Source organism: Pelobates fuscus, chromosome 1, assembly GCF_036172605.1.
Source record: "Pelobates fuscus isolate aPelFus1 chromosome 1, aPelFus1.pri, whole genome shotgun sequence".
NCBI lineage: Eukaryota > Metazoa > Chordata > Amphibia > Anura > Pelobatidae > Pelobates > Pelobates fuscus.
The window spans coordinates 470,203,038-470,214,256 of record NC_086317.1 but is presented as its reverse complement, the minus strand read 5'-3'; the positions used below and the strand labels follow the sequence as shown (position 1 = coordinate 470,214,256).

General features: G+C 49.6%; 1 protein-coding gene across 1 annotated transcript in view; it reads left to right on the top strand.

Moving 5' to 3' along the window:
* Nucleotides 1-9,189: 9,189 nt before the first annotated feature.
* The window catches only part of ACER3 (alkaline ceramidase 3), a 55,281-nt gene continuing 53,251 nt past the window's right edge, over nucleotides 9,190-11,219 (top strand). Inside the window, exon 1 of the mRNA XM_063444968.1 lies at nucleotides 9,190-9,384. Coding sequence (XP_063301038.1) covers nucleotides 9,282-9,384 — 103 coding nt within the window. The 5' untranslated portion in view covers nucleotides 9,190-9,281. The remainder of the gene's footprint in view (nucleotides 9,385-11,219) is intronic.

Below are 11,219 nucleotides of genomic sequence, written 5' to 3'. Positions count from 1 at the left end.
TCTATGCAGCCTCAGTCACCATTCCCTCTCCCTTCTCTCTATACAGCTTTAATCACCATTCCCTCTCCCCACTCTCTATACATGCTTCTTTACCATTCCCTCTCCCCACTCTCTATACATGCTTCTTTACCATTCCCTCTCCCCACTCTCTATACATGCTTCTTTACCATTCCCTCTCCCTACTCTCTATACAGACTCCGCCACCATTTCCTCTCCCCACTCTCTGTATGGATTGATGATCTATTGGGAGGCTACTATGGGTGACCAGCAAATTACTGCACTGCGTTGATCCAATGTGCTCTATGAGTAGGATTTGATTAAATAACCGACAATCCAAAATTTGTGCATTTAACTGTTTATTCCAGAGATACTGACAAAACCTTGACTGTTGGTGGGCCATAAGGACTGGTTTGGGAACCACTAATATACACACCAAAACCACATCATTAAGCTAAGATTGTTTTGGTGCTCGGACTGTTCATTTGAGTGTTTATCATAAGTTGAATGGTTCGGTCCACCAATCCAACATTGGTAAAAGAGTGTTGAAAAGTATTGCAACTATGGTATTGTTATCACATCAACCTTGTTAACCTTTAATTGTCAGGTGATGACATGTCAATACATATTAGATATGATATGTATCACCCTAAGAATTGGAGCCCATTGAAATCAATATAAAATGGATCAAGATTGCCGTGAGAGAGCTGGACTTGGGCCCAACAAGCTCAGAAATTAGTCAGGCCTTCAATAAGTGATATTTCTGAATGTCTGGATGTCTTCAGGATAGGCAAATTTGGAGGAAATTTGCAAGCAATTTGGTGTGTAATGTAATTTAAATTATACTTTAAACTTACTTTATACTTTATACTTTAGAATTCAAATTTTGTCATTATAATTTCTTGGTGTTTTTTTAGCATACATTAAATTACCTTGAATCTAATTAACAAAATTGACTTTCATGAATCTCTAATGACAGTTTGGATTAAATTCTGGATTTGTTTTTTTAATATTGCATTTTTGATACTAGTCCGAAGCTTGCAAAATATCGTAATAAATATGAAAGTCTAAGAAAGGAAAATAGAAGAAGGGGGGAGCCAGAACGTTACAGACCCTCTTTTTGGGGTGATAACCCCAGTGAGAATAAACCGGAGAACAGAAGGAGATGGAGGAGGTAACCAGAACTAATTAATGAACTAGTATATTAAAACTTAATATTTAATAAATAATTTAAAAGTCCAAATAGGGGGGCGGAGCTAACCGTGCAGCAGAGAGGTCGCATTTTTCGGAGCTCCGTCTCTGACTACCACAAAGCTGTATTATATGGTGGAAAACGGGCCAGATATCACCCACAATCAACCCCGGTGTAGGCAGGAAGGCCATGGGCAGAAAATCTAAAAAGGCGAAAGCTGACAAAAGCCCGCACGGGAGGGATATCGGAGAAATGCTCCGGGCCACGCAACAGGCCGCATGGTCCAAAATGGCGCTGCCTGACGATCTGTCCTCGTACTCATCGGAGGATTTCACTACAGAAGTCCCAGAGGGGGCCGCATACAGACACCCTTCGGAGGGCAAGACCAAAAGCCTACCAACCGGGGACCCGGTCACGGCTGACCAGCTCAAGGCTATGTTGGCGGAACTCCGCAAAGATTTGGCAGCAGACATGGCTGGCTACCGTAAGGCCATAGAAGGAGCCACAATAAAAATCACCCAGTTGGAGGCCTGCACTAGCACCCAGGGGGAGAGGCTTCAAAATGTCGAACAGAAATTAACTGACCTGATCAACGGGCAAACTGCGACTGCTGACCGCCTAGATGCCATGGAAGATCAGAGGAGACGTTACAACCTCAAAGTAAGGGGGATACCGGATTCGGTAGCTCCTGCGGACTTACCCCACTATGTCAGGCGCCTCCTGGAAAGCCTGTTCCCACCGAAACAGGTGAAAACGGTTAAACTGGATGGCATGTTCCGGCTGCCGAAGTCACCTAGAGCCCCGAGGGCGGCGACCGCGGATCTCATTTTGCGGTTTCAAACGCTGGCAGACAAGACCGCTCTTCCTCACGGCACTGCGGGGCAAAACTCCCCTAAAGTTTGAAGGGTCGTCGCTCACGGTGTTTCCTGATCTGACCAGAAATACGATCAACTGGCGGAAAACACTGCAGCCCCTTCTACACCACCTCCGTACCAGAGACATCCAATACAGATGGGGCACTCCTCGGGCCATACAGTTTACCCATAACGAGACACACTTCAAGGCACAGAACCGGCAGGAGTTGGAAACCCACCTGCAAACCATCGGCATACTGCCAAAGGCGCCAGAAAACAACAGAAGCCTGTCCCAGTTGAACCCGGCCGGCATCCGAGAATTCGTCCCACGGGACTCCCCTAGATTCTCTTCTGGCGGATCGCCCACCTGAAAAGATGAAGACCAGCCACCACTAGAAGGATTACCCTCACCACCCCGTCCCACCAACCACGCAGAAGCAATGGTCCGCAAAGTCAGAGACTTCAACACTCAGACTTACTAACTCTCTCTGGACACTAACATGTAACGTTGTCATGATCTTACTGTTTAGATATACTTGTGTTTTTTGTTTCTCATACACCTCAGTTATAGGGGGTACAGCCTATTTTTTATGTCTTTAGTGGGCAATACAAAGGGGCTTCGCCCTCACGAGGATGGCCACCGTTTATGACATAGCCATTCACATAAAAGAATACACGACCAACTAAACAGCAGGTTCCCTGAACACCCGCACACTGACGCTGGCACGAGCACACTACACATAAAGGCACAATACAGCCAAATTGTAGCGTGATACCCTGACATTCCCCCCCCCCCCCCCCCCTGGGGGGAAGCCCTTTGGAGCCAAATATTTAACCACTAAGCTACACGAATATTGATCCCTCACAGGGCCTTAAAGCATCACAACACTGATATGTTTTTTCCTTTTTTGCAATATTCATATCAATATAAAAAGTGCAAGAATAATATAGCCACGTTTGTGTTAACTGCTTGTGTTACTCGTGAACAATTAGCTGTTGTGGCATCGTTCACAATGTTGTTACCACTTTGCACACAAAAATAAAGAATTTCAAAAAAAAAAAAAAAAGTCCAAATAGGACAGAAAAAAAAAACCAAGAAACATCATACTGAGAAAAACTACAATAATACTATATGTGGAAAATAATAAATTAAAGCACACACACAAATAAGTGAAAAGAATATATATACATATACGGCTCCAATTAGCCAAATAAAATGGAGGTATAAAATCTCCATATCTATATCTAGAGGGGAGGCTCAAAACAATGTCTTGCACCAGGGCCCTCTCTACATTAGTTCTGCCACTGTGTTGGGGTGGAGGGCGTGATTGCATGCCAGGGAGCGGAAGTGGGGGGGGGGGGAGGGGGGCAGGATTCAGGGTGCCCAAGAAAATGCTTGCCCAGGGTCCAATCAATGTTAAAGACGACCCTGGATTTAGTATAGAGGGGGGACTGGGAAATAGTAGAGGGGGGCTGGGATTTAGTGGGGGGAGGGGAGGGGGAGGCTGGGATTTAGTATAGAGGGGGGGGGGCTGGAATTTAGTATAGAGGGGGGCAGGGATTTAGTATAGGGGGGCTGGGATTTAGTAGAGGGGGCTGGGATTTAGTATAGAGGGGGCAGGAATTTAGTAGAGGGGGGCTGGGATTTAGTAGAGGAGGTTGGAATTTAGTATAGACGGGAGCAGGGATTTAGTAGAGGGTGGGCTGGGATTTAGTAGGGGGGGGCTGAAATTTAGTAGAGAGGGGCTGGGATTTAGTACAGAGGGGGAGCAGGGAGTTTGTAGAGGGGGCTGGGATTTAGTAGAGGGGGCTGTGGTTTCAGTAGAGGGGGGACTGGGATTTAGTATAGAGGGGGCTGGGATTTAGTAGAGGGGGGCTGGGATTTAGTATAGAGGGGGGCTGGGATTTAGTATAGAGGGGGGGCTGTGGTTTAGTAGAGGGGGCTGTGATTTAGTAGAGGGGGGACTGGTATTTAGTATAGAGGGGGCTTGGATTTAGTAAAGGGGGCTGTGGTTTAGTAGAGGGGGTTGTGGTTTAGTAGAGGGGGTGGGATTTAGTAGGGGGTGTGGTTTAATAGAAGGGGGCTGTGGTTTAGTATAGAGGGGGCTGTGATTTAGTAGATGGGGGACTGGGATTTAGTATAGAGGGGGCTTGGATTTAGTATAGAGGGGGGCTTGTATTTAGTAGAGGGGGCTGTGGTTTAGTAGAGGGGGGCTGTGGTTTAATAGAAGGGGGCTGTGGTTTAGTATAGAGGGGGCTGTGGTTTAATAGAAGGGGGCTGTGGTTTAGTATAGAGGGGGCTGTGGTTTAATAGAAGGGGGCTGTGGTTTAGTATAGAGGGGGGCTGTGGTTTAGTAGATGGGGGACTGGGATTTAGTATAGAGGGGGGCTTGGATTTAGTATAGGGGTGGGATTCAGTAGAGGGGGGCTGTGGTTTAGTAGGGGTTGGGATTTAGAAGAGGGGGCTGTGGTTTAGTAGAGGGCGGCTGTGGTTTAGTAGGGGGGTGGTGTTTAGTAGAGGGGGCTGTGGTTTAGTAGGGGGTGGGATTTAGTAGAGGGGGGCTGTGGTTTATTAGAGGGGGGCTGTGGTTTAGTGGGGGTGGGATTTAGTGCAGGGGGCTGTGGTTTAGTAGGGGGGGTGGGATTTAGTAGAGGGGGCTGTGGCTTAGTAGAGGGGGGGCTGTGGTTTAGTAGAGGGGGGCTGTGGTTTAGTAGAGGGGGGCTGTGGTTAAGTAGAGGGGGTGGGATTTAGTATGGGGGGCTGTGGGTTAGTATAGGGGGTGGGATTTAGTATGGGGGCTGTGGTTTAGTATAGGGGGTGGGATTTAGTATGGGGGCTGTGGTTTAGTATAGGGGGTGGGATTTAGTATGGGGGCTGTGGGTTAGTATAGGGGGTGGGATTTAGTATGGGGGGCTGTGGGTTAGTATAGGGGGTGGGATTTAGTATGGGGGGCTGTGGGTTAGTATAGGGGGTGGGATTTAGTATGGGGGGCTGTGGGTTAGTATAGGGGGTGGGATTTAGTATGGGGGGCTGTGGTTTAGTATAGGGGGTGGGATTTAGTATGGGGGGCTGTGGTTTAGTATAGGGGGTGGGATTTAGTATGGGGGCTGTGGTTTAGTATAGGGGGTGGGATTTAGTATGGGGGGCTGTGGTTTAGTATAGGGGGACTGTGGTTTAGTAGAGGGGGGGCTGTGGTTTAGTAGAGGGGGGCTGTGGTTAAGTAGAGGGGGTGGGATTTAGTATGGGGGGCTGTGGGTTAGTATAGGGGGGTGGGATTTAGTATGGGGGCTGTGGTTTAGTATAGGGGTGGGATTTAGTAGGGGGGCTGTGGTTTAGTATAGGGGGTGGGATTTAGTAGGGGGGCTGTGGGTTAGTATAGGGGGTGGGATTTAGTAGGGAGGCTTTGGGTTAGTATAGGGGGTGGGATTTAGTAGGGGGGCTGTGGTTTAGCAGAGGGGGGGCTGTGGTTAAGTATAGGGGGGTGGGATTTAGTAGGGGGGCTGTGGGTTAGTATAGGGGGCTGGGATTTAGTAGGGGGGGCTGTGGGTTAGTATAGGGGGGTGGGATTTAGTAGGGGGGGCTGTGGTTTAGTAGAGGGGGGGCTGTGGTTTAGTATAGAGGGGTGGGATTTAGTAGGGGGGCTGTGGGTTAGTATAGGGGGGTGGGATTTAGTATGGGGGGCTGTGGGTTAGTATAGGGGGTGGGATTTAGTATGGGGGCTGTGGTTTAGTATAGGGGTGGGATTTAGTAGGGGGGGCTGTGGTTTAGTATAGGGGGTGGGATTTAGTAGGGGGGCTGTGGGTTAGTATAGGGGGTGGGATTTAGTAGGGAGGTTGTGGGTTAGTATAGGGGGGTGGGATTTAGTAGGGGGGCTGTGGTTTAGCAGAGGGGGGCTGTGGTTAGTATAGGGGGTGGGATTTAGTAGGGTGGCTGTGGGTTAGTATAGGGGGGTGGGATTTAGTAGGGGGGGGCTGTGGGTTAGTATAGGGGGTGGGATTTAGTAGGGGGGCTGTGGTTTAGTAGGGGGGGCTGTGGTTTAGTAGAGGGGGAGCTGTGGTTTAGTAGAGGGGGGCTGTGGTTTAGTAGAGGGGGGGCTGTGGTTTAGTAGAGGGGGGCTGTGATTAAGTAGAGGGGGTGGGATTTAGTAGGGGGGCTGTGGTTTAGTATAGGGGGACTGTGGTTTAGTAGAGGGGGGGCTGTGGTTTAGTAGAGGGGGGCTGTGGTTAAGTAGAGGGGGTGGGATTTAGTATGGGGGGCTGTGGGTTAGTATAGGGGGGTGGGATTTAGTATGGGGGCTGTGGTTTAGTATAGGGGTGGGATTTAGTAGGGGGGCTGTGGTTTAGTATAGGGGGTGGGATTTAGTAGGGGGGCTGTGGGTTAGTATAGGGGGTGGGATTTAGTAGGGAGGCTTTGGGTTAGTATAGGGGGTGGGATTTAGTAGGGGGGCTGTGGTTTAGTAGAGGGGGGGCTGTGGTTAAGTATAGGGGGGTGGGATTTAGTAGGGGGGCTGTGGGTTAGTATAGGGGGCTGGGATTTAGTAGGGGGGGCTGTGGGTTAGTATAGGGGGGTGGGATTTAGTAGGGGGGGCTGTGGTTTAGTAGAGGGGGGGCTGTGGTTTAGTATAGAGGGGTGGGATTTAGTAGGGGGGCTGTGGGTTAGTATAGGGGGGTGGGATTTAGTATGGGGGGCTGTGGGTTAGTATAGGGGGTGGGATTTAGTATGGGGGCTGTGGTTTAGTATAGGGGTGGGATTTAGTAGGGGGGGCTGTGGTTTAGTATAGGGGGTGGGATTTAGTAGGGGGGCTGTGGGTTAGTATAGGGGGTGGGATTTAGTAGGGAGGCTGTGGGTTAGTATAGGGGGTGGGATTTAGTAGGGGGGCTGTGGTTTAGCAGAGGGGGGCTGTGGTTAGTATAGGGGGTGGGATTTAGTAGGGTGGCTGTGGGTTAGTATAGGGGGGTGGGATTTAGTAGGGGGGGCTGTGGGTTAGTATAGGGGGTGGGATTTAGTAGGGGGGCTGTGGGTTAGTATAGGGGGTGGGATTTAGTATGGGGGGCTGTGGGTTAGTATAGGGGGTGGGATTTAGTATGGGGGGCTGTGGGTTAGTATAGGGGGTGGGATTTAGTATGGGGGTTGTGGGTTAGTATAGGGGTGGGATTTAGTATGGGGGGCTGTGGGTTAGTATAGGGGGTGGGATTTAGTAGGGGGGCTGTGGGTTAGTATAGGGGGTGGGATTTAGTAGGGGGGCTGTGGGTTAGTATAGGGGGTGGGATTTAGTATGGGGGGCTGTGGGTTAGTATAGGGGGTGGGATTTAGTAGGGGGGCTGTGGGTTAGTATAGGGGGTGGGATTTAGTAGGGGGGCTGTGGGTTAGTATAGGGGGTGGGATTTAGTATGGGGGGCTGTGGGTTAGTATAGGGGGTGGGATTTAGTATGGGGGGCTGTGGGTTAGTATAGGGGGTGGGATTTAGTAGGGGGGCTGTGGGTTAGTATAGGGGGTGGGATTTAGTAGGGGGGCTGTGGGTTAGTATAGGGGGTGGGATTTAGTATGGGGGGCTGTGGGTTAGTATAGGGGGTGGGATTTAGTATGGGGGGCTGTGGGTTTGTATAGGGGGTGGGATTTAGTAGGGGGGCTGTGGGTTAGTATAGGGGGTGGGATTTAGTATGGGGGGCTGTGGGTTAGTATAGGGGGTGGGATTTAGTATGGGGGGCTGTGGGTTAGTATAGGGGGTGGGATTTAGTAGGGGGGCTGTGGGTTAGTATAGGGGGTGGGATTTAGTAGGGGGGCTGTGGGTTAGTATAGGGGGTGGGATTTAGTATGGGGGGCTGTGGGTTAGTATAGGGGGTGGGATTTAGTATGGGGGGCTGTGGGTTAGTATAGGGGGTGGGATTTAGTAGGGGGGCTGTGGGTTAGTATAGGGGGTGGGATTTAGTATGGGGGGCTGTGGGTTAGTATAGGGGGTGGGATTTAGTATGGGGGGCTGTGGGTTAGTATAGGGGGTGGGATTTAGTAGGGGGGCTGTGGGTTAGTATAGGGGGTGGGATTTAGTATGGGGGGCTGTGGGTTAGTATAGGGGGTGGGATTTAGTATGGGGGGCTGTGGGTTAGTATAGGGGGTGGGATTTAGTAGGGGGCTGTGGTTTAGTATAGGGGGTGGGATTTAGTATGGGGGGCTGTGGTTTAGTATAGGGGGTGGGATTTAGTAGGGGGGCTGTGGGTTAGTATAGGGGGTGGGATTTAGTATGGGGGGCTGTGGGTTAGTATAGGGGTGGGATTTAGTATAGGGGGCTGTGGGTTAGTATAGGGGGTGGGATTTAGTATGGGGGGCTGTGGGTTAGTATAGGGGGTGGGATTTAGTAGGGGGGCTGTGGGTTAGTATAGGGGGTGGGATTTAGTAGGGGGGCTGTGGGTTAGTATAGGGGGTGGGATTTAGTAGGGGGGCTGTGGTTTAGTATAGGGGGTGGGATTTAGTAGGGGGGCTGTGGGTTAGTATAGGGGGTGGGATTTAGTATGGGGGGCTGTGGGTTAGTATAGGGGGTGGGATTTAGTAGGGGGGCTGTGGGTTAGTATAGGGGGTGGGATTTAGTAGGGGGGCTGTGGGTTAGTAGATAGGGGCTGTGTTTTTTTATTGAGTACTTTTTAAAACAAACCTACATTTCAGTTTTGTTTTTTTGTGGCCCACATGATCCCAGTGTTTTGTCCCGTGCTGGCCTTTGGGTTACACAGTATCTATTCTAATTATTCAGCATTCTATTGTTCAGAATTCCATTTCCCATCAAGCCCCACCCATTTCTGACAAGTTGTTTTCGTTAGCCCCGCCCCTCAGTTCTTCCTCGTTCTCTTGGCACCGCCCTTCTTTAATGCCATGGCAATCATTGATCGAAGTGCTGGGTAAAGCTTTTGGCTATGGCTTCTCCCCCACTCCGGCTCCTCCCATAACATGACCCCTCCCTCCGCCCAGCCCCGCCTCCCTGTCAAACTCTCCCTGCGGCCCCTCCCCTATCTCTCTTCCCGTGTCTCTCACTCCCCCAGTCCGGCCCCTCCTCCCTCCCCTATATTTCTTTCTCCCCCCCCTCCCCTATCCGTCTCTCTCTCTCTTCCCAGTCCGGCCCCCCCCCCCCTCTCTCCCTCCCTCCCCTATCTCTCTCTCTCTCTCTCCCTCCTCCAGTCCGGCCCCCCCTCTCTCCCTCCCCTATCCGTCTCTCTCTCTCCCCCAGTCCGGCTCTCGGTGTCAGGCGGCTATGGCTCCGGCGCTGGACAGGCCCGGTTACTGGGGGCCCCCGACCTCCACCCTGGAATGGTGCGAGGAGAACTACGCCGTGTCCTTCTACATCGCCGAGTTCTGTGAGTACCCAGAGTCCCATCACTCCCATCCAGCCTCCATGGATTCCCACTGCTAGTAATATCAAATGTATACATCTGTGTGCCTGGCTGAGTGTGATTGGAGTCCTAGCCAATGTACACCTGGTCATATGCCTGGCCGAGTGTGATGGGAGTCCTAGCACATGTACATCTGGTTAAATGCCTGGCTGAGTGTGATGGGAGTCCTAGCACATGTACATCTGGTTAAATGCCTGGCTGAGTGTGATGGGAGTCCTAGCACATGTACATCTGGTTAAATGCCTGGCTGAGTGTGATGGGAGTCATCAATTGTACACAACCTGACATGGATCAACCACTTCTTCCTGCCTTGGGGTGATGGGAGTGACACGAAAGAACACTTATCTCTGAGAAAGTCTGCAGCACTGCACTTGTGTCAGAATGTTTAACATTGTTACTGAGTATCATGCGAAGCTTTACAATTGGAATTCTGGAGAATTGACAAATGCATTGCAGATTCCAGGCCCATAACGTCTACTCTATGCCGATCCCATAATATTTCGATTAATTCCTATTAATGAATAGGGCGCTTTGTTCAGGAACTGTACCATGGCTGGCTGAGTGTGATGGAATTTACATCAAAAGCCATGTATAGCTATAGGTGACCCTGGACCCCTAGTGTCACACTACCAGGTCGTGACAACTGGCATTAAGACTTATCAGGCCAGGCATTGCCTGTATATGGTAGCTTTATACAGTCAGCCAGTCTAACTAGCTTAATGCACACCTTACATGGAGCATTCTGGCCAGTCTGAACTTGGATACAAGGTATCTTCTCAAGGTGACCCCATGCCCTCCATTCTACAATGAAAGCGATCACCCTCCTAGCTGCATACACACTTCCCTTCCCATGCTTTCACTCAGCATGTTTCCATTGTTTACTGTTAATGTGTTTTCCCTTCATGTACTGCAATCCATTCATTGTCTCTGGTATAAAGATACATTTTCCTGTATGATCTAATGACCTCACTAGAAGAACACAGGGATTCTTTACAGTACACTCCCCGAAACCAGGACTTTTAATTATTGATACTGCTTCTTGTGATTCATTTTTTTTGTCTTCTTCCTTTTTCCATTTGATGTTGCATGCTTCCTCTAAGTGCATTTGCCGTAAACCTGCATCTGGGCAAGCCAAATCTGAATATATCTGGTTGGGCAAGTCCATCTATATTTATTACTCTCAAACGCATATAAATGTGTGCATAATTCAAGAGGTTTATATATCCAACCTGTAAGTAGTGCCATTGTATCTTCTTCCTATTGCTACAGGAAGGCACGATCTAAGTATTGTTTTATTCTAGCATATTCCGCAGCACTGTACACCTAGGGCAGGCATAGGCAACCTTCGGCACTCCAGATATTTTGGACTACACCTCCCATGATGCTTTGCCAGCATTATGGGTGTAAGAGCATTATGGGGGATGTAGTGCACAACATCTGGAGTGCAGAAGGTTGCCTATCTCTGACCTAGGGTAAGCAACCTTCAGCACTCCAGTCGTCACGGACTAAATCTCCCATGACTCTGCCGGCATTATGGGAATTGTAGTGCAAATTATCTGGAGTGTCAAAGGTTGCCTACCTCTGAAAATTCTAGTGTGTGCCCAGAATGCAGTGTGCCATCCGTGGTTTGAAACATTTATTTGCTTGCAACAATGACCGATTTTAAAGATCAGTCTAAGCACAATATCTACTATACCTCGGCACTAACGCTATGGCAATATTAGAAATGGAGTCCAGGGGGCCCAGGCAAGTGTCAGCCCATTTGAAAACGGTTTGCTTACCATGTGACAGCCGCAAGG